This window comes from Mustela putorius, unplaced genomic scaffold, assembly GCF_011764305.1.
Source record: "Mustela putorius furo isolate JIRA1106 unplaced genomic scaffold, ASM1176430v1.1 tig00003909_pilon_pilon_pilon, whole genome shotgun sequence".
Taxonomy (NCBI): Eukaryota; Metazoa; Chordata; class Mammalia; order Carnivora; family Mustelidae; genus Mustela; species Mustela putorius.
Window position 1 is genome coordinate 49197 of NW_025422057.1, and position 26259 is coordinate 75455.

At 56.9% G+C, this 26259-nt stretch overlaps 1 protein-coding gene across 1 annotated transcript; it reads left to right on the forward strand.

Annotated features, from left to right (window-relative positions):
- Positions 1-17808: 17808 nt before the first annotated feature.
- Positions 17809-25648, forward strand: SYCE1 (synaptonemal complex central element protein 1). Its single transcript, XM_045068586.1, has 13 exons — positions 17809-18013; positions 20674-20736; positions 21292-21351; positions 21664-21738; positions 22365-22412; positions 22657-22711; positions 23389-23478; positions 23734-23797; positions 24566-24632; positions 24710-24833; positions 24908-25018; positions 25158-25245; positions 25493-25648. The coding sequence occupies exons 1-13, from the start codon at positions 17944-17946 to the stop codon at positions 25568-25570; spliced, it is 993 nt and encodes a 330-aa protein (XP_044924521.1). The 5' UTR covers positions 17809-17943; the 3' UTR covers positions 25571-25648.
- Positions 25649-26259: the final 611 nt, after the last annotated feature.

A 26259-nucleotide genomic window follows, 5' to 3' on the forward strand; every position in this document is an offset into this window, starting at 1 on the left:
CTTGAGAATCACTACAACAGCCCCCCACCCCAGAAGATCAACAAAAAATCCAGCCAAGACCAAGTTCACTTACCAAGGTGAACAGCAGAATTCCAGAGGAGGAGAAAGCAAAGCACGGAATTCATGGCTTTCTCCCCATGATTCTTTAGTCTTGCAGTTAATTAATCTTTTTAAATTTTTTTTTCTTCTGCTATTTTTTTTAACTTTTACCCTTTCCTCTTTTAACGGTTTTTAACTAGTTTATCTTAAGAATACCTTTCATTAAAAAAAGATAATCATAATCTTTTTTTAAAAGATTTTATTTATTTATTTGACAGATAGAGATCACAAGTAGGCAGAGAGAAAGAGGAGGAAGCAGGCTCCCTGCCAAGCAGAGAGCCCAATGCAGGACTCGATCCCAGGACCCTGGGATCATGACCTGAGCCAAAGGCAGAGGCTTTAACCCACTGAGCCACCCAGGCGCCCCAATCATAATCTTTTTGAACCTTTGTTATTATAGTCATATTTTATCCTTCATTGTATCTAACTTTTTTTTTTTTCTTACACATAGGGTTTTTTCTTCTAAAAAAATTTGGGGTACAACTTCTTCTAATAGATCAAAATATACCCTAAATCTAGCTCCAGGCCTGTTCTAGTCTCCAGCCCAAGCAAATTCTCTCCACTTTCTTTTTCTTTATTCTCCCAACCAACTTACTATATCAACTCTTTTTTTAGAAATCAAAAAAAATTTTTTTCACCTTTATGGGCATGTTCCGTCCCTTCATTGTGTTTACCCTTAAATATGTTCTTCATTCTTTAAAATTTAAAAAGGCAGTTTCTTCTAAGAGACCAAGATACTCCCAAAATTAAATGGGTGACCCTGTTCTAGTCACCAGTCTAATACATATATATTTTTAATCCAGCTTCCAGGCCCCCAACTGGGGACACTCCTGCAGGATCCTGACCGGCTATGACCACCAACCCCAGGGCATGAGGCACAGTGCTGAAGTTGGGGGACTACTCTGAGGATTGTTGCCACCACACCTGTGCCTGGGGGAACAGGGACCTGGAGGACCCTTCTGCACAATCCTGACAGCCTATTGCCACCATCCATGAGGGACACAGGGAACAATGCTAAAATTAGGAGATGCCTCTGGGGCATCTACACCTGTGCCTGGGGCGGGAGACAGGAACCTGGAGGACCCACCTGCATGATCCTTGCGGGCCTTTACCACCATCTCCAAGGGACACAGGGCACAATGTTGAAGTTGGGGGTTGGCTCTGAGGCTTGGTGCTGCCACACTTGTGCCTGAACAGGGGGACCCTGCTGAGCTGGAGGTGCTGCTCAAGGTCTATTACCTGCACTGTGTCAGGGACCGGGGTGCAACCCACTGACGTGGGGACTGTGTGCCATCCTGGCATCCCAGTCTTCCAGGGGAACACTGGGAAACCTGAAATGTCCACAACTCATCCCACAAAACCAGGGGTGAGTGGGTGTCCTAGAGTTCAAGGATCTGGGGGGTATGGCCAATTAACGGATATAGGGCAGAAGGGACTTTCAATGGAAAAAGGAGAACTCATCTGAGTTCCCAGGATTAGCTCATTCCATGCCCCCTTCCAGTACCCCCACTTCCCACATGGAGCTCAGCCTACCACCCGAGTCCCCACCCCAGCCCACAGCGTGTACTCACCCACCAGGGAACCCCCACAGGTCAATCTCGCTTTCCCCTGCCTCACTGCTGTATCCAGGGGCAGCTGGGGGCCCACCCACAGAGAGGTAGCTCCACCCCCACACGGTGACTGGTCAGGGAGGGTGGTGCCCCAAGCCCATTGGTGGCTGCACCTGCCTGCATCCAAGCACCAGAACTTATACCGGTGCCTCCCTGTAACTGCAGGGGGTCCTGGAGGCCCTTCCCACCTGTACAGCTGGCTGCAGCTGGCTGGCCGCACAGGCATTGGCGGAGTTTGGGGCGGGGCCCCCACAAACAGGGCCCCTTCCCCGGATTCCTCTAGCTGCAGACCACCCTCAGAGCCTTGCCCCTTCCCTTCCTGCACCAACACTTCCTGAGGAGTTGTGCCTGGCTCCTGACAAGGTCAACTGTTCTCAGACCTTCTGAGGCTTGGGCTTCAGGAAATGCAATGGTTTCCCACATTTCCAAGACAATTTTAAGACCCAAATAGTAATGCTCCAAGTGGAAAGAACTTCATTTTCTGGTCTAACCCATGGAGTGGATAGTGCTTCTTAGACCTTCAAAACACCCTTCTAGGATGAGCCCATTTGTGATGGAATATATATTCCCAATTAAAACTCTTCAGAGTGTAGGGATAGAGGAACATTCCTCAATTTCATAAAAAAACACCAATGAAAAGTCCATGGCACATGTCATTCTCAATGGGGAAAAGCGGAGAGCTTTTCCCTTAAGCTCAGGAACACAACAAAGATGCCCCATTCTTGCCACTATTTTTCAACATAGTACTAGAAGTCCTAGCATCAGCATCATCATAAAACAACAAGAAATAGAAAGCATTCAAACTGACTGACAAAAAAGTCAAACTCTCTCTCTTCACAGATGACATGACACTATATGTAGAAAACCCAGAAGACCCCACCCCCATATTACTAGAACTCATACAGCATTTCAGTCATGTGGCAGAATACAAAATCAATGCACAGAAATCAGTTGCTTTTCTATACACTAAAAATGTAACTGTAGAAGGAGAAATTAGGGAATCAATTCCATTTACAACAGCGCCAAAAACCATAAGATACCTAGGAATAAACCTAACCAAAGAGGTAAAGGCTATATACTCTAGAAACTATAGAACACTTATGAAAGTAATTGAGGAAGACACAAAGAGATGGAAAAATATTCCATGTTCATGGGTTGGAAGAATAAACATTGTCAAAATATCTATGCTGCCCAGGGCAATCTACACGTTCAATGTCATCCCTAGCAAAATACCATTGGCATTTTTCAAAGAGCTGGAACAAACAGGAACCAGAAAAGACTCCACATAACAAGGGAAAGGTTGAAAAAGAAAACCAAATCTGGGATCATCACATCACGATGCCCGACGTCAAGCTGTATTACAAAGCTGTGAGCATCAACACAGCATGGTATTGGCACAAAAACAGAACATAAATCAATGGGACAGAGTAGAGAACCCAAAAATGGATCCTCACTTCTATAGTCAACCCATCTTTGGCAAATCAGGAATGAATATCCAATGGAAAAAGAACAGTCTCTTAAATAAACTGTGCTGGGAAAATTGGACATCCACATGCAGAAGAATGAAACTGGACCATTCTTTTACACCATACACAAAGATAAAATCAAAATAGATGAAAGACCACAATGTGAGACAGGAATCCATCAAAATCCTAGAGGAGAACATAGGCAGTAACCTCTTTGACCTCAGCCACAGCAACTTCTTTAAAGACACATCTCTAGGGGCACCTGGGTGGCTCGGTCATTAAACGTCTGCCTTCAGCTCAGGTCATGATCCCAGATTCCTGGGATCAAGCCCCACATAAGATTCCCTGTTCAGCAGGAGGCCTGCCTCTCCCTTTCCCACTCCCCTTGCTTGTGTTCCCTCTCTCCCTGTGGCTTTCTCTGTCTAATAAAAAATAAAAATCTTAAAAAGAAAAAGACTTGTCAAGGGAAACAAAAAAAGAAATAAATTTTGGGGACATCATCAAGATTAAAAGCTTCTGCACAACAAAGGAAACCGTCAACAAAACTAAGAGACAACCCATGGAATGAGAGAAGATATTTGCAAATGGCATTACAGATAAAGGGCTCGTATCCAAGATCTATAAAGAACTTATCAAACTCAACACCCAAAAAAACAAATAATGAAGTCAAGAAATGGACAGAAGACATGAACAGACACTTCTCCAAAGAAGACATACAAATGGCCAAAAGACACATGAAAAAGTGTTCCACATCACTAGCCATCAGGGAAATTCAAGTCAAAACCATAATGAGGTGTCACCACATTCTAACACCAGTTAGAATGGCAAAAATTAACAAGACAGGAAACCATAAATTTTGGCAAGAATGTGGAGAAAGGGGAACCCTCTTACACTCCTGGTGGGAGTGTCAGCTGGTACAGCCACCTTGGAAAACAGTATGGAGGTACCTCAGACATTAAAAACAGAGCTACCCTACAACCGACCAATTGCACTACTGGGTATTTACCGGAAACATACAGGTGTAATGAAAATAAGGGACATGTGCACCCCAATATTCATAGCAGCGATGTCCACAATAACCAAACTGTGGAAGGAGTCGAGATGCCCTTCAACAGACGAACGGATAAAGAATATATGGTCCATATATACGATGGAATATCACCCCGCCATCAGAAAGGATGAATACCCACCATTTGCATCAACATGGGTAGAACTGGAGGGGATTAAGTCACAGAACTGGAGTGAAGTAAGTCAACCAGAGAAAGACAACTATCATACAGTTTTACTCATACGAGGAACGTAAGGAATAACATGGAGGACCACAGGGGAAGGAGGGAAAACTGAGTGGGAAGAAATCAGAGAGGGAGACAAACCATGAGAGACTCTGGATTCTGGAAACCAAACAGAGGCTTACAGAAGGGAGGGGAATGGGGTACCACGGTGATGGGTATTAAGAAGGGCACGTGTTGTGATGAGCTCTGGGTGTTATACACAACTAACGAATCATTGAACACTACATTGAAATCTAATGTACTACATGTGGCTAACTGAGCATAATAAATAAATAAATGTGCTTTCTACATGAAAAACAACAATGGGAACAGAAGTTCAGATTTGTAAGATGTAATGTTCAGATTATAAGATGAAACGTTCTCAAGATCTGTTTCACAGCAGTGTAAACACACTTAACACTGCCAACTTTATACTGAAAATGCTAAAAATGGCAAACTCAATGTTCAATCCTTTATAATTTTTTAAAAGTACATTCTGTATGATGCCATTTTTATATTTTCTCATTTATTTCGGAGAGAGAGTGTGGGGCATGAGAGTGGTGGGAGAGGCAGGAGGGGAAGAGAGAATCATGAGCCCAAACTACACTGAACACAGACCCTGCACTGGGCTCGATCCCACATCCTGAGCCAAAATCAAGACTCCGTGGCTTAACTGAGCCACCATCCACCTCCACAGGCACTGGCGTTGTTTACTCCGCTGCTATCTCCACCACCGCTGTGTTGAACTCTGTTGAAAATACAACTATGAGGGGCACGTGGGTGGCTCAGTGGGTTAAAGCCTCTGCCTTCAGCTCAGGTCATGGTCCCAGAGTCCTGGGATCAAGCCCCATATCGGGATCTCTGCTCAGCAGGAAGCCTACTTCTCCCCACCCCCCCCAACTGCCCCTCTACCTACTAGTGATCTGTCTGTCAAATAAATAAATTAATCTTTTAAAAAAATACATTTATGAAAAACTGTGCCAGAGCTTCCAGGGGTGAGTCGGAGTATAAGCACTGCCAGGTGACGGGTGTACCTATGGCCTAGGAAAGGTGCTGCTCACCATTCTCCCAGACAGGGGTGTCCGTCACCCTTCTCTCCAGGGGAACTGCAGGAGACCCCCTCTCCTCAGGCACCTGAGGTCCACCTGACCCAGGAATTCACCTTCTCTAGCAGAAGACAGATGGGGCTTCCTTCTCTGGCTAAGAATATGAACCTTGGGGGTGCCTGGGTGGCTCAGTGGGTTAAAGCCTCTGCCTTCAGCTCGGGTCATGATCTCAGGGCCCTGGGATCAAGCCCTACATCGGGATCTCTGCTCAGCAGGGAGCCTGCTTCTTCTCTCTCTCTCTCTCTCTCTCTCTCTGCCTACTTGTGATCTCTCTGTCAAATAAATAAAAATATTTAAAAAAAAAAAAAAGAATATGAACCTTGATCCTGTGAAAGGAGAGCTCTGCTGGGACTCCTGGCCTGGTAAGGAAGCTGTGCCCGCTGTGTGTGTGACAGAGCCAGAGCAGCTGGGCATGGAGGGAATGAGTGCCTTAAATCAGCCTTGTGTGCGGCAGTGTGGGAGCAGCAGCCCCTGCTTCCTGGGTAGCAGTGATGTGTGCAAAAGGAGGGAGGCAAGGGTGGAGGCTTCTAAGCCACACCACAGTCTCACCCTTGGTCCTGAAACCATCAGGAAGAGAACGCTGAAGACAGAGACTCCAGGGGGATTCCCATCCAGGGAAAGGGGGTCCGCTGGAGGGCACTGAAGCTGCCAGCCCCGCCGACCACAGGCTATTGGCACAGGATCACCTCTGGCACTTCCTTAGCATGTTGTCTGTATTCATGTGTGGATAGTGATTGACCCACTGGTGCACTTCCAGAGTCAGACTGGAAAACTTCCAGTGCCTGCTCATGGGTCAGAGGACCCCACGCCCAGAGAAGCAGAGGATGTCCCTCTTTCTCCAGAGCTGGAGAAGGCAGCCACCACCCTGGGGCAGGACCTGGTCCAGGCATATGTTCTTCCTGAAACCCCCACTTTCAGTGGGCATTGCTGCACCTGAGAAAGGCCCCCTCAGCCCCAGAGTCAGGAGCTGTAAGGGGCTGTCTCCCATTCTGGCCCAGGATCATGACTAGAAACAATCCTGTCTTTGAGATGACGGGTCTTCTTCAGGAGCCAGAGAGAGGACTGGCCCCTCCCCCTTCCCAAGTCCAGGACGCCCGGGACCCTGCGAGAGCTCTTCATTCAAGGAGTCATGGAGAGCGTGTGTGTCTTGTCAGCCCAGCAAGTGAAAGAACCAAACCCCAGTTCTCAGGTTCTAACAGAAGCAGAATTTCAATGTACTGCTTGGGGGCAGCCACCTCCCCTCTTACATGGCCTTGGGGGACCCCAGGGGAAGTCTTCCTTGCTCTCCTGCCCTCAGAGTGAGGAGATGACCCCGTGTTCCAGGGTTCCACCCTGTCCCACTGCTGAGGAAGAGCCACACATAGGGACCTGGTGTCAGGAATGTGGTCTCTCAGGGGCCTGACAGCTGCGTGGAAGGGCTGAATGGCTTTGGGAGGAGGGGTGCTCACTGGCAACACTGTGCACCATCCCCCGCAGCACTCTGCAATCCAGACTCTGTGCCCACAACAGGTCAATCACCAGCATCCCATATGTTCCTGCCACGGGAGCGATTGATCATTCGGGATCACTGCATTGCACAGAGGCAGAGAGTGAGGCCCAGAGAGGGGAGGCAAATGACTCCAGTCACAGGGCTGCTCAGCAGAGGGGCTGGAAGGCCAGCCCCGCCGAGCCACCGTTAGCCCAGCCAGGGATTCCCTGAGCCCAGAGCGAGCTCTCCCCTGCCTGCCCAGCCACACACTGGCCCCTGATCTGACTGATGGGCTGTTCTTGGCTCTGAGGGTGTTGCTGACCAACTAGGAGAGGGAGTCCAGCTGGCAGGACAGGCTGTAGCTATAGGACAGAGTGACAGTCTGAGCTAGCACAAGCCACACTCTGGTTTCCCTCCCAGAGCCTGCCTGGGAGCTGGAGTATGGGTGCCCTAGGGGCCAGCACACAACAGGGTCTGTGCAGACCAGGGAGCCATGGCCCCCAGGGAGAGCCCATTCTGCCCTCTCCCTGCGCCTGTGCCACATAACCTCTCCTCACTGTGGGACTCCAGGACCTAAAATCAGGCCCCATAGGGCTGGCGTGGCTCCAGCTTGTAATGAGTTTCAAGCCTCCTGGAGCAGCAGAATTTCCTGGGGCTGGAGGGAGGTCTGGCTGCAGACGAGGACTGGGCTGGGGGAAATGCGGGCCTCATGGAAGGTGAAGGAGGGGGCAGGGGCCGAGTCCTGGGGCCACAGCTCATGTCTAAAAAGGGCTGAAATCCATGCATGTCCACAGGGCCCCTCATTTCGGTAACAACACCCTCACACTAGGGCATCCTGGTGGTGAAACCCTCCTGCCTGCCCTCCTTCCCACCCCTCTGACTCTAGCCAGGGCTGAATCCAGGGACAGGCTAGAGCTCTGCCCCAGGGCACAGCTGGGAAGACAAGCAGAAAGAGGAGAGGAGAACTGAAAGGGGCAGACTGATCTCCCTGCCCTGACTTGGCCTCCACTGAAGTCGCCAAGTCCTCTGGCTCAAGCCCGCATTTAGCTGGACCCTGTAATGGAGTCTGAAATCCAGACCAGCTGGGTGGGGGGAATTCAGTGACCTTTGCATCCCCAGATGTCCAACCCGCCTGGCCTGGCACCCTGAGCCTTGCTTCCCAGGATAGGCACGGTTCCGGGGCTCAGCAGACTTTGGGGCCACAGAGAACTTGGCAGTGGTGAGGGAACATGGGGGACCAGTCGGGGACAGCGCCATGGTGGGTCCGCATCCACCACAAGGCTGGGTCAGGGGACAGGTGCTGTGTGCAGGTCTCCTGGGCACACCTGGCCCTCTCAGAATGGAGGTCTGGGTGCCTGGTGCACCTTTCCTCCACCTCCACCTACCCCTGGAGCAAAGGCCAGGTTCAAGCATTTCCATGTCCAACCCTCAGGGTCAGTTGGGAACCTGGGCTCAAGAGAGGCAGCGACTGGCCCAGGACAAAAATCGGGTACAGAGTCCAAGGAGCAGAGCTTCCCTCCAGGCCTAGGCAATTCATGACCCTCCCATGAGGTTTGCTTTGAGGGTGAGAGCTCCTCAGATGCTTGGGGAGAGCTACCCACCCCATCCCATGTGGGGACATGACCTCGGGCATCCCCAGACAGCTAGAGGCATATGTGTTTGAGCGTGCATGTGTGTGTGTGTGGTGTGTACACACACACACACACACGCATACACACCCCACTCTGCCCAGCTAGGGGTCAGAGGGGGAGACACCCTGGGAAAATGGTGGGTAACTAGGGGGAAAGAAGAAAGAGTTTGGAGACAGCTGGGCCATGGGGTCGGGAGCATCAGGACTCCTGGCAAGGGCCGAGATCCAAAGCATGGGAGGGGAGACAGGACAGGCTGATGGTCAAGGGGTCCCCAAGGGGCCCAGGGGCTTTGCCAGGGCACTGGGTGGGGACAGGGTCTGGGGCCTGGTGTCCATCACCACCCTGGACTACTGGAAGTAGGAAGAGGCACCCCCCCCCAGTGTGGACAGGGCTACAGCACCGAAGGCCTCCCCTTCCTCTTCTACCAGTGGGGCCATAGAGACAGGGTGTCCCTAGTCTCCCACAGGCTTGCAGAAGAGCCTGTTGGCCTTGAATCTCTCTCCCTGACCCACTGTGCTCCCAGTCTTGGGAAAATGCTTTCGACTCCCTCGAGGTCCTTCTGAGCAGAAGACAGCCTGGGGGCTCGGGGGGCTGACCTTGTGGGCTTGCCGAATGTGGCAGAGCACTGGACCCCTGGTCTGGGGACCCAGGTCAGGACCCTCCTGGTAGCAGCCTCAGGGTCCCCATTGGGAAGAGGTTCCAGAGTCAGAGCTCTGCGCGGGGTGAGAAGGCCTTACTTAGCAAGGAAGCGAGCACCAGCCCAGGAGAGGGAAACAGGGACAAGGGAGACTTCGGAGGTTTCTCCCCTCAGCCCTGGAGCCCCCAGGTCCTGCTCCTGGGAGACACCCACGAACAGAGACAGACGCAGGCACAGAGACAAAGACAGAGACAGAGACAGACACTGAACCCAGGAGAGAGGGAACCAGGAGGAGTCCCAGACTTTCCTCCATCGGCTGGGAAATGGCAGCCAAACATTGTGTCTCCTTCTCAGTCCCATGGGCCATCCACCCTGGGAGGACGGATTCGGGAATGCCCGGGGTCCCCTGTGGGGGCTGGCCAGCACATGGGCGCAGACGAGGCCCTTGGACCTCAACCTAATGGGAGCCCCGGGAAGCCTGTGTCACCAAGGTCAGAAGCCATGCACTGCAAACTTGCCACGGGGGATGGGACACAGGAGGGTGGCTTTGCCTGGATCCCAGAGCAGATGCAGGGCCCTCTGGGCTGTGTTCCATGCCCCCGCCCAGCCCCTGGCTCACCCGTGCCCGGCCAAGTGTGTGCACAAGCCTCCTGGGAGAGCAGGGATGGAACGTATGCAGGGGTCCTACCCCTGATGGCATCCCTAGCAGGAGAAGCCAGGACACCCCCAGTGTGCAGACGGGGAGCCTGGGGAGGCCCTGAGAGCCACAGGGTGTGTGCGGGCTCACAGTCCTGGGCAGGAGCAGGAGCCCGGTCTGAACCCAGCGCTGGGCCCTCCCAGCGGGGACAACAGCTGCACCCAGGCCTCCCAGGGTCTGTGGGGAGGCTGTGTGGGGGTCACTGGATGGACAGGGCACGGGGTGGAGGGTGAGCCTTGAGCAGCTGGGGGAGGGGCACCCTCAGGGAGCTCTGGTGGGAGCAGGAAGTCCGGTAAGGAGCCCCCAGGCAGTGGTGACCTCACTTCCCTGACAACAGAGCCCAACGGACTTGGAACCCACGTATCCAGGCACCCACATTCCAGAGAAAACCCCCCGGCCCAGCTCATTTCTGGGCAGATCCTGAAGGAAGCAACATGTTCTGCTGCTGCCTACCGAAGCCCAGAGGATGCAGGCAGAGGAGAGCTCGCCTGCCAAACACGTCCCCCCACTGGGCAGGTCGTGTCAGGCTTCCCCGACGACTCTGGCCCTTTGGCAAAAAGAATCAAAAGGTGACACCGGGAGGCTCAGAGTCAGACAGCCCCACACCTTCTGACCGACCCGTGTAGGCCTAGGTCTCCTCCCCGTGTGTGGTGTGTGTGTGTGTGTGTGTGTGTGTGTGTGTACAGAGAGCTCATCAGGGATGGAGATGCCCCGAGCAGGAGCAGGCTGATGAAGGGTCAGATGCCTGGTGGGCAGGTCATGTTCACACCCCAGGTTAAGGCTGGCTAGGTGGGATGGAGTATGGGGGCTGCACCCTTCTGCCCAGGGTTGATCCTGAGACTCTTCAGGGACGGGTTACTGACCCAGGTGCGGGGCTGGGCACGCTCAGGTCTGCGTGGAATCTGGGAGAAGCAGGGGCACTGGGCAGGAGCACGGTGGGTACGGCCGGGCAGGGCTCTGACGCCTCTTGCACACTCCCCGTCTCTGCTTTTGCAGGCCACGGATGAACTAGGAAGGAGGCGGGAAGACACGCACTCCTCCCCGACCCCGGAGGCCCTGGTCCTGGGAAGGCACCCACTACCTCCCAGACCACTGCCCGTGGTACTCCACTGGATTGCGGTCCTGGACACAGAGCCCTCGAAGGCCAAGTCCAAGGGTGAGAAGGCTGGCGTGGGGTGCCTGTGGCTGTGCGGGGAGGGGTCGGTGCTGGGCCCCACAGGGAGAAGCCCCCACAGGCTGGTGTGGGGCCAGGAGCCACGACTTGGCTCGGAGCACCCAGGGGCTGGACTGCAGTCGGGGAGACGTCTCCGGGAAGGTTCCTTCGTGGCTGCGGCTTCTCCGGGAGGCCCCGGGCTGGGCTCTGTCTCTGCAAAGCCACAGGGAGAGGCAGGCCCGCGGGTGACCTTCTCTCCTCTCCCAGCTTCTCCAGCGGAGGAGCTAGACCCACTCCCAACTTCAGCAACTCCGGAGGGGCAGATGGTGTCTGGAGTCACTTCGGCGGGAGACCGGGAGCCCACAGGTGTCCGGGCGCCTGCCCACGGAGATGCTGATGCTGTCCAGGGAGAGCTGGCTCCTGCTCCTGCCCCCACCCCTGCTCCTGCCGCTCCCCCTGCCCCTGCCCCTGCCAGAGCGACTCCCACTTCCCCTGCCCCTGCCTGTGCTCCTGTTCTGGCCCTTGACCCAGATCCTCCCTTGGTCCCACCCCTTCCCCGACCCCTCCCTGGGCCCCTATTCCCTCCCCAGACCCAGCTCCTGCCCTTGACCTCGCCCAGGCCATCACCCCTGCCCTTGCCCCAGCTCCTGCCCCTGCCCCTGCCCCCGCCCCTATCCCTTCGCCTTTCCCTGCCAGGGCCACTGCCCCGGCACCTGCCCCTGCACCTGCCCATACACCTGCCCCAGACCCAAGTCCTAACCCTGTTCTTGCCCCTGCCCCTGCCCCTGAGCCTGACCCTGTCCCTGACCCTGCCCCTGCCAGGAAGGCCTCCACTTTCCCTGCCGGTGCCCCTGTTCCTACCCCAGACCCAGTCCCTCTCCTTTGCTCCTGCTCCTTTCCCTGCCCTTGCCTGGGCTCCTGTTCCTGCCTCTGACCCAGCTCCTGCTCTGGATCCTGCACCGGCCACTACTGCTGACCCTGTCCCCGCCCCTAGCCCAACCCCTGCCCCAACACCTTCTCCTGCGGGCCTCCCAGACCCGCATCCAGAGCCCACAACTCTGCGGGGAGATCTTCCCAGAAAAATGCCATCAGTTCCATCCCCTGACCCCGACATCCCCCCAGAATGTTCCATCCCCCCTCCTTGTGTTCTTCCTCTCCTGTATGGAGTCAGCGTTCTCGCCGCCGTCCATCTCCTCTATGCCGTGTATTATTTATTTTAAATAAAAGTTCTTGTTTTCCCTTGAACACGTCATGAGCATGAAGTGCATTCCCAACGCTGTGCCAGCCACCACGCCCCAGAGCATCGTTGCAGGATACCTCCTTCCCCAAAGGAGGAGACCCTGAGCCCAAGCCCTCCTGCCCATTGTTCCCCTAGCCTGGCCCCTCACAAGCCCTAAGCTGTTCCTGCACGTGTTCTGGAGGTTTCTGGAAGTGGAATCCCTCAATAGGTGCCTTTGTGTCTGCACCTATTTTCAAAGGGCCCTCGTTTGGGGTTTGGTTTGGTTTTTGTTTCTTCTCTCTGTTTGACATAGAATTTCCCTTCTTGGTTCTTGAGATGCCCAATGGATTACAGAGGAGATGTCATCCTAGGGACCCCTTTAGGAATTCTGGGCACAATCTCGGGGCCAAGGCCCCTGTTCCTGCTGGGACACCACAGTCGGTCCCCAGACAGGACACGGCTGTTTCCTCCTGTGGCCCACACAGAAACCAGGGAAATGCAGAAAGCTGGAAGACACACCGCGGAGCGCAAAAGCATCGCTCACAACCTTAGGCCAGAGAAAGGTCTCCCATGGGTCTGCTCCAATCCATGCTCCAAGTCACTGGGTCCCACAGGGACAGAGACAGGGACAGAGACTAGACACGTGCAAGTTCAAGGGGGAGGAGAGGCACACAGGGAGTATGTGTCAGGAGATGCAGGAGCTCCCGGGGAAGGACTCAGGCAAAGGAAACCCTGGGGAGGCAGTGCTGGTCACCCTCAGACTGGCAGGTGTCTGGTCTGGGGACCAGCAGCCCTGGGGAGAACGTGAGGAAGCAGAGGTCCGATGCAGGGCCCCTGGAGAGAAGGCGGACGGGCACCCCTGTCTGAGACAACCGTGAGCGGCACCCATCCCAGGCCACAGGTGCACCTGTCACCTAGCAGGGCTCAGCCTGGGACTCACCCCCAGAAACTCTGGCTCGGTGGGCCACGGATGTGTTTTCAGTAGTAGTGGGCACAGCAGTGGTGAGACAGCAGGGAATGGGACAGTGTTCATGCCCAAGGAGATGGAGGGGATCCTCATCCCCTTCCTCCTGACACAATGTCCTGGGGCTCCTTTCTCAGTGTTGTCTGGGGCACAGGATCGCGGCAGGCCCTCCTGAACCCCACTCCTGCCACCCTGCTCCTGGGGACATTCGTAATAGTTTAAGGAGGACGTAGAGAGGATCCAGGATGACAGCAGGCCAAGGAGAAGGAAGGTCAGCACTGGGAGGACCGAGGGACGTGCCCCGAGCCACCATCCAGGGCCTGAGCTGCAGTTCCCTCAGACCTCACTCCTGATGCACAGACTGGCCTCTGCGGTTTCACTCCCTCCCCCGTCATTCAGTCCCTCACCATCCAGTCCATCCCTCTCCCTCTCTCCTTCCTCCCCCCTCCCCCCTTCCTCTTACCCCTCCCCCCCACCTCACCTCGTCCTCCCTCCTTCCCTCTCCCCCCTCCTGGCCCCTCTCCCCCTCACCCCCTCCTTCCTCACGTCCCCCTCATTCGCAGAGGATTTGGGGGCCCTGGTCTTTACCAAGCACTGGGGCTTCATCAGTGAGCACCCCTTCAACTCTCGTGGTCACGTCCATCACGGGAGGTGACAGGGGCAGTCCTCAGGGCTCGCAGTGGGGACGAGCACCAGGAATCTGCTCCTGAAAACAGAGGCCAGTTGCACAGAAAGAAGGGAGACCCATGCTTAGCACTCGCTCTACAAACACCTAGTCCTGAACAAAGTGACAGAAAGTAAATATATCCTAGACTTCATGCAATGTGAGATCTAACAAACAGTAAATCAGCCAGGGTCAACTGGAGGGTTGTGACCAAATGACTGCATTTCAGCAAACATCTCCAGGACCTCGGAGTTTCCCAAAGGGCTCTTCGATCCTCTGACTCTTCCCCCGACGTCCTTGGGAAGCTCTGTCCTGTCACCTCCCACCTTCCTACCTCTTCTGGAATTCTCCTGTGGCCTCCCCAACCCCCACCCCTTCCAGAGCCTCCCCCGCTAGGACGTCTCATGCCCTGTGGCCTGGTGCCTACATTCCATGCTGGGTCCCATGAGCTCAGTGCTTTGTGCACATCCTGAGCACTCCCCTGGGGTCACTTGGAATCTCCCTTGCAGTGGCCTCCATCTTCCAGTGCTGGGTCTCCTCGGATGAGTCTGGGAGGCCAGACTGCACCCTTATTACAGGCATGGGAGCGTGAGGGCAGAAGGTCCACATGACCTGCTCCCACTCCCAGCACGTGGAGTTGAGCCAAAGATGGTCCCAAGCAGAGGATGACTTGGACCCAGGGAGCCTGAGAGGACGTGGCACAGTGAGCCCACACCGGCACCAGCTCTGTCCCCTGGGTATCACCCTCCTAGACTGAGAGCAGGCAGTGGCTGGCAGGAGAGGAGGCACCGCTGGTGCAGGAGCGAGCCCTCCATAGAGAAGAGGAACAGATACTCCACCAGCAGCTGGGGGAACGTGGGCATCTCTGAGCCATACCAGAGAACTCAACCTGTCACCCAGAAGGAAACCGTGCCACTTGGAATCTCTCCAAGGACTGACAGCAGGAGAAACCTGCATGCCCCCCTTGGCTACCCCCACATTCTGTACCCCCTCCCGGGACCCAAACCCGAAGCCTGACCCACCCTGACCCACACCCTCCACCCAGTCCCTGGGACGCTCGCCACACAGCTGGCAGATCAGATCAGACGTGCCGGCGCCCTCGGCCCCAACCCTAGCCACTGGGTGAGCTGGAGGCGTCCATCCCAGAGGCCTGGCTCCAGGAAGAGCCGTCACCACCAATCAGGTAACGAACTCGTTATGAACCAGGTCTGGAAGAAAGGGGGGAACCTATCAGGTCCACTTGAGCTAAGTCCGCTGCACCTCAGTGTCCGAGAGTACACGAACATACGGACTCTCTGTTCCTTGGGAAGTGCATTCCTTCCCTCTGAGGTGCCTGGTCCCTAATTCAGGTGACATACACGCCTCTTCTTCCTGATGGTGGAGTTGCCACGTCTCTCCGGGTTCTTCCTAGGCACAGAGTCAAATTCACTTTCTCCGGTCACTGTGCGTCCGGCCAACTGGACGCGCGTCTGCCGAGGAGGGCGCCAGCGGGTCCGGGCACTCCCGCTCCTTCCACATCCACAGCAAACCATCCCAGGAAAAGTTGAGAAAACCATGTCCCTGACCATGTCCTCAAAATCAATAAAACATCTAGGAACAAACTTAACCAAGATGTGAAAACCTGTGACTTCGCAAGTGGACGACGCGGATCCACCCCCGAAGACACCAGCGAACCTGCGAGCTTCTCCCGAGCTTCTCCCGAGCTTCTCCCACTCTCGTCCGGCCCCGTCCGACCGCCCGAAGCGAGCGCGGACCCCACGGGAGCTCCAGACTCCGGAGGCATTTTCCGCGGAACAGCAACAGCCTGCGGCGCGCCCGAGAGTGCACCTGAGGGCACGTCCGAGGGCGCATCTGAGGGCACGAAGGACCGGGCACAGCCGGACCCTCCCGAGACCGGGTGAGACGGAGCCCGAACGACCCTGAAAGCCGGACACGGAAGCGGCTGCAAGGGTCGCGGCGGCAGAACGAAACGGACCCCAGTCCACACGGGCGGCGACTTCGCCAGGGAGCCCGCGACCGGGGACAGTCCGCGACCGACCGGAGACAGTCCGCGGACCGGGACAGTCCGTGACCGGGGACAGCCCGCGACCAGGGACAGTCCGCAACCGACCGAAGACAGCCCGCGGCCGGGGACAGCCCGCGACCGGGGACAGTCCGCGACCGACCGGAGACAGTCCGCGGCCGGGGACAGCCCGCGACCGGGGACAGCCCGCGACCGACGACAGCCCGCGACCGACCGGAGACAGCCCACGGCCGGGGACAGCCCGCGACCGGGGACAGTCCGCGACCGACCGGAGACAGTCCGCGGCCGGGGACAGCCCGCAACCAACCGGGGACAGCCCGCGACCGACCAGAGACAGTCCGCGGCCGGGGACAGCCCGCGGCCGGGGACAGCCCGCGACCGGGGACAGTCGGCTGGTCAGACGCCGGACACGAGCCGCAGAACGCAGCACGTCCCCCCAGCACGGAATCCTGCCCCGCACACTGAAGGCTCCCACCCCAGGCCTTGCCTCCGCCCGGTCCCGCCGCCCTCGCCCCCGCCCCCCGCGGCTGCAAGTGTTCCCGAAGCCGAAGACTCCGCTGCGCCGAGCGGCAGGGCCGGGGGGGGGGGGGGTCCTACAGCACCGGGAGGGGCGCCGTGCACGGAGCGCGCCGCCGAGCACACACCGCGGCTCTTCCAGGCCGCAGGCCCCCGCGACCCGCTCCCGTCCGCAGCCCCCGGCCCCGCCGCCTCCGCGGAAGGGCCTCTTCTCGCCGGTTCTGTGCTTCACCGGGGATTCGCGCGCGCGGTTGTCCCCGGCCCCGTCCTGATTCTCTGCTAACCCCAAAGCCCATCGTGTGCCGGTAGAATAAACGGCACTTTGGGGGCGCCTGGGGGGCGCAGTGGGCCCAGCCTCTGCCTTCCGCTCGGGTCATGGTCCCGGGGTCCTGGGATCGCGCCCCGCGTCGGGCTCTCCCTCGGCGGGGAACCTGCTCCCCCGCACCGCCTCCGTGTGATCTTCAAGTAAATAAATAAGATCTGTAAACACTAAAACCTAAAATCAACATGAAAGTAAGTAAATAAGATCTGTAACCCCTAAAACTAAAACAAATGAACGTCGGAGCGAGGGGCACTTCGCGGGCAGCGCAGCACGGCGCCGCCGGGACGACCACCCCCGCCCGCAGCGGTGGACCGCGGGGGTCGGCGCTTCCGGACGCGCCCCGCGACGAGCGCCCTGTCGCCCTGTCCCCCGGGGCCGACCGCGTGGGCCCCCTCGCCCCGGGCCGCGGCCCGTCCGCAGGCCCCTCGCCTCCCCGCCCGCGCGTCGGCCCCGACCCCGTCCGCAAAGCCGCTCTGCCGCCCCGAGGCGCGCAGAGACGCTTCCGACAGAGCCCCCGAGCCTTGCGGGCTCAGCGCGCCCGGCGCACGGGGCAGCCGGAGGCCCCGACGAAGCGCCGCGAGCTCCAGGCGGGGCCGGCACGACGGCAGCCCCACGACGCCCGAGCTCCCGGGGCCCCGCTCTCCCGAGGCCGCTTCCCCGCGCCGGACGCCCGGAAACGCCACGCGGCGCAAAACTGACGCCCCAGGACTTCCAGCGCCGCGAGCGCAGAGACGAGCTCCGGCGCCGAAGACCCGACCCCACGCCCGCTGCGGGGCGCACTTGCGCTCGCTCCAACCGCCGCCGCCGCAGCCACGGGGGCGGTTCTTCCAGAGCCGTCTGCGCCTGCGCAGGCCCCGACTTCTCAACTGGCCAATCGCAAGGCTGCAAAGCCACGCGCACCCAGCCCCACCTCCCCCGAACGTGCGGCCTAAACGGCCTAAAGCATGCGCGTTAGCGCCCGTCCGCGGCGGTTGCGACCCGGCCCGCCGCGCTCGGAAGCGCAGTGCGCAGGCGTGCGGCAGGAAACCCCGCCCCGGGCGCGAGTTTCGGCCAATCCCCACCGAGGTGCCCCCGCCAGGCGCCCGCGAGCGGAGGAGATGGCCGGGCGGCCGGGGCCTGCGGACGCGGAACGGGCAGGAGCCCCGCAGCGGGCTGAGAAGGCCGAAGGTAGCGCAGGGGAGCCCGCAGGGACGGCCGTGGGGGCCGACTGACCACGGGAGCGCGCTGTCGAGGGAACGACCCCGGCCGCTTGGGCCCCGGCGGCCAGGCCCCTCGGGAAGCCCCGGTGCTCCGCCGGCGGCGGCGTCGGGACGGCCCCAGACCCGCCCTCAGCGGGGCGTTTCGTGACCGACGTCGGGCCGCCCCGGCTCCGCGCAGCGCCCCGCGGGGCCTCCTCCTGACGCGCCCTGCGGACCGACGGCCCCCGGCGCAGCGGACGCGGCTGGGCAGCCCGGCGCAGGCCCTCCGGGGCGCGCTCACCGCCCGGCGCCGAGGGGAAGCGGGGGCTGTCCCCGAGCCAAGCCGTCGGCGGCAGGAACCGGCTCGGACGCGTTCCCGGGAGCTCGCAGCGCCGTCCGCGGCACGGGCCTTGCTGGTTCCCTTCAACGTCCTCGCCGGGGGCAGCCTGGGGTCCGCCGCGGCGCCTCGGGGTCCCTGCGCACGCGGGCTCCGAGCCCGGAGCGCGCTGGGAGCGGGGCGGCGCCCGGAGGCGGCGCGGGGCCGGGTACGAGCGCTCCCCGCCCTCGAGTGCACCGGCCGCGGCCGCGCCTGCGCCGACGGACCCGTTCGGTAGGGCCGTTGGGCGCCTCCGGTCCGCCGGCCGCTGGGTTACTCCGCCAGGCTCGGCTGCGCTGCTCGCCGCGAAGCTCCAGGCCCACTGGCCCTGCAGACCGCGGCTCGGAGGCCGGGAGGCCGGGAGTCGGCCGCCGGCGGAGACCCGCTCCCGGGGTCTGCGCCCTCGCAGCCTGGCGGCTCTGGCCGTGTCTCGTCGAGGCGCTCCGTCCGCCGTCACGACCCAGTCCCCTCCCGGAGTGGTCACAGCGCATGCCGTATTTCTTCCTCCCTCCCTGGGATTTTATTTATGGGGGGGGGGGGCGGGGCGGGGCACGACCGAGGGGAGCAGGCTCCCTGCTGAGCAAGGCTCCCGCACCGCGGGATCGCGACCTGAGCTGAAAGCAGACCCCTGACCGACTGACCGCCGGGCGCCCCCAGACCAGACCAGTTCAACACCTGCTGTTCGGTGGTCACTGCCTGGGGGGGGGGGCTGTCCGTGTACTTGGCACTTCACACTGGGGCGTCACGGGTCATGAGGCGTCGTCTGCGACTTCTCGGGTTCAGAGATGTTAGCAACGGGGGATGCGAGCTGTGGACCCTATTTCCACAACTTCTCAGTAAACGCGATCTCACTGGCCATTGTCAGATTTATTCATCTTTACCGATCAGACAGGTACAAGATGTTATTTTTAGCTCATTAATTTTGACTGGATTGTACATCTTTTCAAATATTTAGTGGCCGTTTGTATAATTTTTGCTTCACCGTTCACTCCTTTTCTCCACCCTTTATAGGAATGATTGCTAGCCTGCTTTATATTGATTGAAACATATTATGGAAAACTTAAGCATACACAAAAGGCAAGAACAAAGTATAATTACCCCGTGAACCCATCTTTCCACTCCAACAGTTACAGCTTCTGACCGACCTTGTTTGCTCTGTACCCTCCCCCTCGCGGCCGCCCACTCCACTGTGGCATTGGAGGGTCACGGCCTCGTAGCCTGGCATCCCTAAATATTTCCATGCGACTCTCTAACCGGTGTCTAAAGGGTAACGAAATACAGCAGTGGGTCATAGCTGCGTAACTACGACAGTAATTCCTCAGTTTCATCCATTATCCAGTCAGTTTCCAAAATGCCCTGATTGCCTCATCAACATTTTTTAAAGTGCATTTGAATCAAGATCTAAATGTGTCCATTTTTGAGACTGATTTCTTCGTCTGGAACCCGTTTCAGTCTGCAAGGCTCTTCTTTCTCCCTTTCCCCGCAGAAGCTGGTTTTCCTATGACGCTCCCAGTCTGGATGCTGCTAATTGCGTCCGCATGGGTCCTGCGTCCCTGTATTTCCTCTGAGTTACTATTTAGGTTGAGAGGATTCGCAAGATACTCGTCTGATTTTTTGGCAAAAATTCTGTATTCTATTTTTACCTCAAGTGGCTCATAGTGTCCAGTTATCTTTACTGTGATGGGTTAGTGCCATGAATAATCATGGCTTGGATCTGCCATTCATGAAGGGATGAAAAATAAGTGCCTGTATTGGTTATAAATGGGTTAACATGAAATATTGTCCTGGGAGGCTTCAGAAGAATGAGTGAGTGTACATGGAGGAACTGCATTTTTTAAATGAGATGTCTTGAATTTTCTTTTGTTCTTTGTGGGATTTTTCTTATAAGAACTCTAGAACTTTCTAGTTAATTAGCCACGCACAGTTAATGATTTTTGACTCCTTGTTTCCGGGGGTCTTTTGTACCCCTTCTTTTTTTTCACTGGTATATCATGAGCTTTGACCCAATCTTGACTACTACAGGCAGTGGGAGTTCACCCCTCCCCTTGGCCTGGGTTTTATTAAGGGGAAATCTGTGGTCTGGCTTCGTCACAGTTTAGAAGTTGGCTGTGAAATGGCCTGACTCGTCTCTCACTCAGTATGCACCCACCTCAGGACACGGAGCAGGGGGGCGTACCTCTCTGGCTGGAGACCTGAGCCCCCCTCGGTTCCAGGCCAAAGCTGCTGGACTCCCACTCCTCGGGATTCTAACATGTCTGGCTTTGTCTCCACAGGGCAAGCCAAATCCTCACAGAAAACGGAAGACTTGCTGGAAATGGTGAAGAAGCTGCAGAAAGGTCACATGTGCCCTCTGTAGCCCCCACAATTCACAGACTTGGGAAATCAGCTCATTTGCTCTGTCTTTTAAAGCTTAATTCCTTGAAGTAAAAAATACAGCCCCATGATTCAAAATTCAAGTATGAGTGGATGGAAGGCCAGAGCTTTTCCCAAACCTCCTAACTCGCCGCCCATTTGGCCCCAACTGCCTTCAGTCCAGGTTTTCGCCTGCACCTCCTTCCCTCCCCCTTAGCTCTGCTGCTCTCCGCTTGCTGACCAGCCTCCTTCCAGCCGCGTTCCCACCTCAGGGCAGGCCTCACTGTCTCCACCCGCCCCAGGAACTGCCCTCCCGCGGACGGGGCCCTTACCAGGGCTTCCCCTATCTGAAGGGCAGGCCCCACTCCTTCACTCTCTCATTCTTTGCCCGTCTGTGCGTCTTGGCTGCAGTGACTACCGCCCGACTCAGTACCTGTATTAATTCTTGTCCTCGCCTCCCCTACCCAGGGAAGTCCCCACAGGGCCCCCAGCTCCCCCTGCCTGCTCTCCTCTCCACTCAACTTCTCTCCTTCCTGCAGCGGGAAGCCTGGAGCCCAGGGTTGAAGTCCTGATTAATCGGATTAATGAGGTTCAGCAAGGTGAGCTCAGGCACCAGCAACATGATGTGCAGGGCTCCTTGTTCAAAGATGACTGAGTCGGTCGTGACAGCAGCAGCAATCATTAAACCAAGGATGGGACCATCTAAACGCAGCTGCTGTGGTCGCATGTCCATGAGCCTGGTGCTGCTCTCAGCTGAGCCCAACAAGAAAGGCTTGTGCTCTGGAAGCCTCATTTCTTGCTTTAAAATCTGCCCCCACCCCAGATTTCCTGGAAGACAAGAGAAATGTCAGCTTCCAAGGAATAACGCAGTGGGAGGCTGCACTTACACATTGTTCTGCTTTTCGGCACAGCAAAAAAGAAGGCCAGTGAAGAGCTGGGAGAGGCCCGGGCTGTTTGGGAAGCCCTGCAGAGGGAAATGGACTCATGTAAGCATGCTGGGCTCACGCAGAGGTCTTCAGTGTCAGGCCTTCCTGAACTCAGTATTCTGGACACAACATTGTTGCTGTGAGCAAGGGCTCCTACCCCTCTGCAGCCCCACTCTGTGGGTAGGAGTGTTTCCGGAGTCCTCCAAGCATAATCCTACCTCAGGGCCTTTGCTAGGCTGTTCTGTCCCAGATAGTGCAGGTTGCTGGTGCCGACATCCTCAGCAGCTCTTACCTTCAGTGTCCCCTTCTCAGGTCAGCCTCCCCCGAGTCATCCCATCTAGAGACAGCACCCTGTCCCCTGTCCCCACTCGATCGCACTCCCCTTAACTGCTTGCTGGGTTTCTTCCTAGCCCATGTCCCAGTCCAAGGGATGTGTTTTCTTGTTCCCGTCCATGGAGACACACTGGCCTTCCACAGGGTCCTCACAGTCAGCCTTGATCAACCCCAGGGCCCTCTGCTGCTTAGACGGAGTGTGGGCTCAAGAGGGGAGGGGGATCAACTCAAGGGGTCCACATTTGGGATTGAGGTGGTGCTGTCCCAACCTGCCTGTGTGATGAGGGGCAAATGCGCTCCCTGAGGATGGGGTGATGCCTCCTGATGCCTAAATGTGTTCCTGTGTTTTCCAGTGACTGGAGAGAAAGTACACCTGAAAGAGATCTTGAACAAAAAGCAAGGTAATTGCAGCCACTCTGTCTCCAGGCTTTCGCCCTTGTCACCCCGCAGAGGCCAATCTCTGCAGAGCAGCTGAAGCCCTTTGAAACCCAAATCAGCCTGCAGCCCTCCTGTGGCTTCCACCACACTTTTGGCAAATGACAAAGTCCTATCAGGTGTCCATAAGACCTCACATGATCTGTCATGAATGCCCAATCCTGATGCTTCTATGGGTTTTCATGGGGCCCTTGGCTCTTCTCCCTGCAGAGACCCTAAGGATCCTCAGGCTCCACTGCCAGGAGAAGGAAAGTGAGGCACAGAGGTAAGAGCTTACATCTGGGACTTGCTCTGCTCTCCCCTTTCATGAAAGAAGGAAAATCAGTTCTGGATCCACAGGTCACATTGTCTCCAATCTGTAAAAAAGAGAGGCCAGGTGCATGGCTTCCCACCTTGGCCCCATGGTGCACAGTAGTGTTGAGGGTACCCGGACTCATGGGGATAATCATTCATTTGCTAGAGCTTTCAGCTCTTTCTTATTCTATGCCCGTGACTCTTCTTAAAATCGGCTCCTTGGCTCACTCTTCACTCGTCTGCCCCTTCATTTAGGCATCAAGCCACCAGTGTCTCTGTATTTGTCCACTGTCCTTCCATCCACCTCAGTATTTGTGAATCCATCTCTCCACTTCCTGAACCCTGATTTAGCTCATTCTGTGATCCTTGCCCCTAAGCCCTCACACACAACATTGGAACTATGTGGGAAATGTGGATGAGATCCGTATGTATGTGTGCTTGTGCACGTGTGTCAGCGTTGAGCTCCCTGATTTCGCAACAGGATTCCAGGGTCATGGGCTCATGCCCCACCCCCCACGAAGTTACTAAAGAAGGGCCTCAGCCGGGAAAGCCAGAACAGACCCAAGAGGAGGCAGGAGCCCAACCCCAGCCCCGTCATTGAGAAACACTGAGAGAATATGACTGAGGGCCGGCCTTGCCTCTTCCCAGGAAGCAGACCATGCTGCAGGAGTGCAAGGAGCGAATTTCTGCCCTGAATTCCCAGATTGAGGAAGAGAAGAACAAACAGAGGCAACTGAGGTAAAGCCCAGAGCCCAGTGCCAGGCAGGATGGGGGCGATGGGTTGGGATGGGTTGTGGTAATACTGGGGATGGTGCTTAGAAGTGGAGCTGGCCGGGCTGAGGCTTGGAGGGTCAAGGTGGTGAAGGTGCTTCCTGCAGAGCAAAGAACAGGAGCAAGTCTCCCACAGTCTGTGCAGGAAGACCTCTGGCCTGGGCCAAGGTGGGGGGGAGCGTCTCAGCCCGTGGTGCCTCATCTTGTGGGACTGGTCCATAGGCTGGATTTTGAGGAGCAGCTGGAGGATCTGATGGGCCAGCACAAGGACCTCTGGAAGTTCCATGTGAGTCACTCAAACCTGCTCCTACCACTTTCCACATCTTCCTGGAAGTCCCAGGCCCAAAACTCAGGGTTCCACTGCAGGCCTCCTTCCTCACACCTGCCACACCCAGCTCCTGACCCAGCCCTTGTGGTCATACATAAAATGGCCCTCAGCTCAGTCCCTCGGCACCACCCAGTGCTGTCCACTTCACTGACCCTGCCCGTCCATCCCTGCTGCTCCCAGCCCCCTCCCCCCGCCCTCTTCAGTGGCCAGGAGGAGCCCTGATAAACCAGGGAGAGGTTATCCATAAGGGAGATCCCTGGGTGTGTTAGCAGCGATGACCGGTACAGGGCAGAGAGTGGAAACCAAGGGTCCCGGTGCCAAATAAAAGGGGCAGAGAGGATCAGTGTTAGGCCGGAGGGGTTCGGTGGAGAAGCCACGCAGAGGGAAGAGGAGCTGCAGTTCCGGTCTGGTGACTGATTCTCCAGGCACAGACTGACTCGTAAGGGTTTCAGGATCCCCTGTAAGAAATACTTGCCTCAGACCTGATTTCAAGGCTTCCAAACCTGGCCTCCCTAGCGCAGCATCATGGGATCTGGGGTGAGATAGAGACAGTGGTGGAGAGAAGATGGCCAGCATTAAGGCCCTGAATCCGGAATGTGCCTTGTGTGCCCGGAGGCCCAGAGTAGGAGGAAGCGAGGCACACAGTAGGGACCACATCCAGGTAGGGTTCTCTGAGGTGCGTGAGAGGACAGGACACCTGGACAGGCCTCCTCTCTACCTACTCAGAGGCCAGAGCAGATGGCCCAGGAGATAGGCACCCTGGACAGCAGCAAGGAGCAACTGCTCAAAGAAGGTGAGGCCTGGCGGGTGGGGCGACCCTGATGTGTCCTGCCCTGGCCTGCCCTGCTCATCGGTCCCTTCCTGCTGCAGAGAAGCTTGTGGAGGCGAAGCTGGAGGACGTGAAGCATCGCCTGTGCTCCCAGTTTGGGGCTGATGGCTGCTCGGCCATTGCTGAAGGGCTCTTTCTCCGCAGCCAGGAAGCAGCAGCTGCAGTGTAAGATAAAGATGACGGGGACAGGGAATGGGGAGGAGGGAGGGAGCTGCCGTGGCTGACAGCTGCACCCTCAGGCATCTGTTTGAGGAGGAGAACAGGAAGGCCCAGGAGCTCCTGGAGGCCTCGGCACGGCACCACGAGCAGCTGCAGCAGAAGTGCCAGCAGCTGCAGCAGAGGAGGCAGAGGTGGGCATGGAGGCCCGGCCCCTAATCCCAAGGGGAAAGTGGCTGAGGAGGGCATCTCAGCTCCTCTTTCACGGATCTCCTGGTCTCCTCACACCGTCTTGTCCCTTTTCCTCCCCCTGACCCTCCCTTTTTGGTCCAGGCTTAAGGAGGAGCTGGAAAAGCTTGGGATGCAGATCCCTGCTCGAGGCCAAAGCAAACAAGAGGAAGGGGCTGGCCCAGGAGAACCTGTGAGTCCTAGAATTAGGTGGCAGGGAGCAGAGATAGCTCACGAAAGGAACAGGGCACAGGAAAGCAAGGAAGGGGAACCACAGAGTCCTCAGAGGATCTGAGTCTTTGGGGAAGGGTGTTCTCAGGGCACAACCAAGACAAAAGTGCAGAGGCTGGCGGCGTGGGTTAGAAAGAGGCTGGTCCCAGTGAGGGTGTGGTCACAGGGATGCATGGAGGCTTCCTTCCTCAGACCCTGACCTCCCACAGGCCAATCCCAAGCTCCTAGGAGTCATTGAGGAGAAAGACCCAGAGCTGCCCACCAAGCAAGGTCCTGTGCCCTCCTAGGCAAGGAGGACTCTCCCTGCCCTGGAGCATGTTCCATGAACTTCAAGAAATAAAAGCACTATTTCAGTACAACTGCCTCAGCAGAGTTTGTGCACGGGTGGAAGGGTTTGTCTGGCCCAAGACCCTTGACCCTCGAGACTTGGTAAAGCCCTGGCCACATCTCCTCTTGGCCTCGGCCAGAGTTCTGCAGCAGGTACTCAGTAAGTGCTTCCCTAACCTTATAGTCTCTGCTCTGCTCATTCCTAGGACTTAACCTGTGGTTCTAGGTCTCCAGGCAGAAGGATTCACATTCTGCAGACTCACCTGTGATTGTTTCAATTCCTTATTCAGGCCTGGATTATACGGGATCCCAGAAACCCCCAAAATGAGGAGCAGGGTGTTGGGGTTCTCGGCCAATCAGTCCTTTGCCCACAGTCCCCACCAATTAGCTGAGAAAAAGAAACACAGTTGGAGGCCAAGTGTAGTCTGTGCTCTTGTGGAACAAAATAGGTAACCGAGACACCCGTCACTACAACACAGTGTGATAGGGTTCTTCAGTGTCCTGAATGCACTTGCCCAATTCAGGGTAGCAAGGCTTGTCAGAGTCTGATCCTAAGCCAAAATACAGTGACTATGAAGAAAGAGATGCCTTCTCTTGAAAGGCTCCCGCATCCAGGTAGGACAGTAACGTGGTGGGACGGAGAGGGGTC

What these genes read in the sequence shown, in the direction of transcription:
- SYCE1 (XM_045068586.1), top strand. Translation starts at nt 17,944, where the DNA reads ATGGCCGGGCGGCCGGGGCCTGCGGACGCGGAACGGGCAGGAGCCCCG. An exon ending in GATCTTGAACAAAAAGCAAG is followed by an intron (nt 22,413 to 22,656) that starts GTAATTGCAGCC and finishes TTCTCCCTGCAG; the next exon opens with AGACCCTAAGGATCCTCAGG. An exon ending in GGGCTGGCCCAGGAGAACCT is followed by an intron (nt 25,246 to 25,492) that starts GTGAGTCCTAGA and finishes GACCTCCCACAG; the next exon opens with GCCAATCCCAAGCTCCTAGG.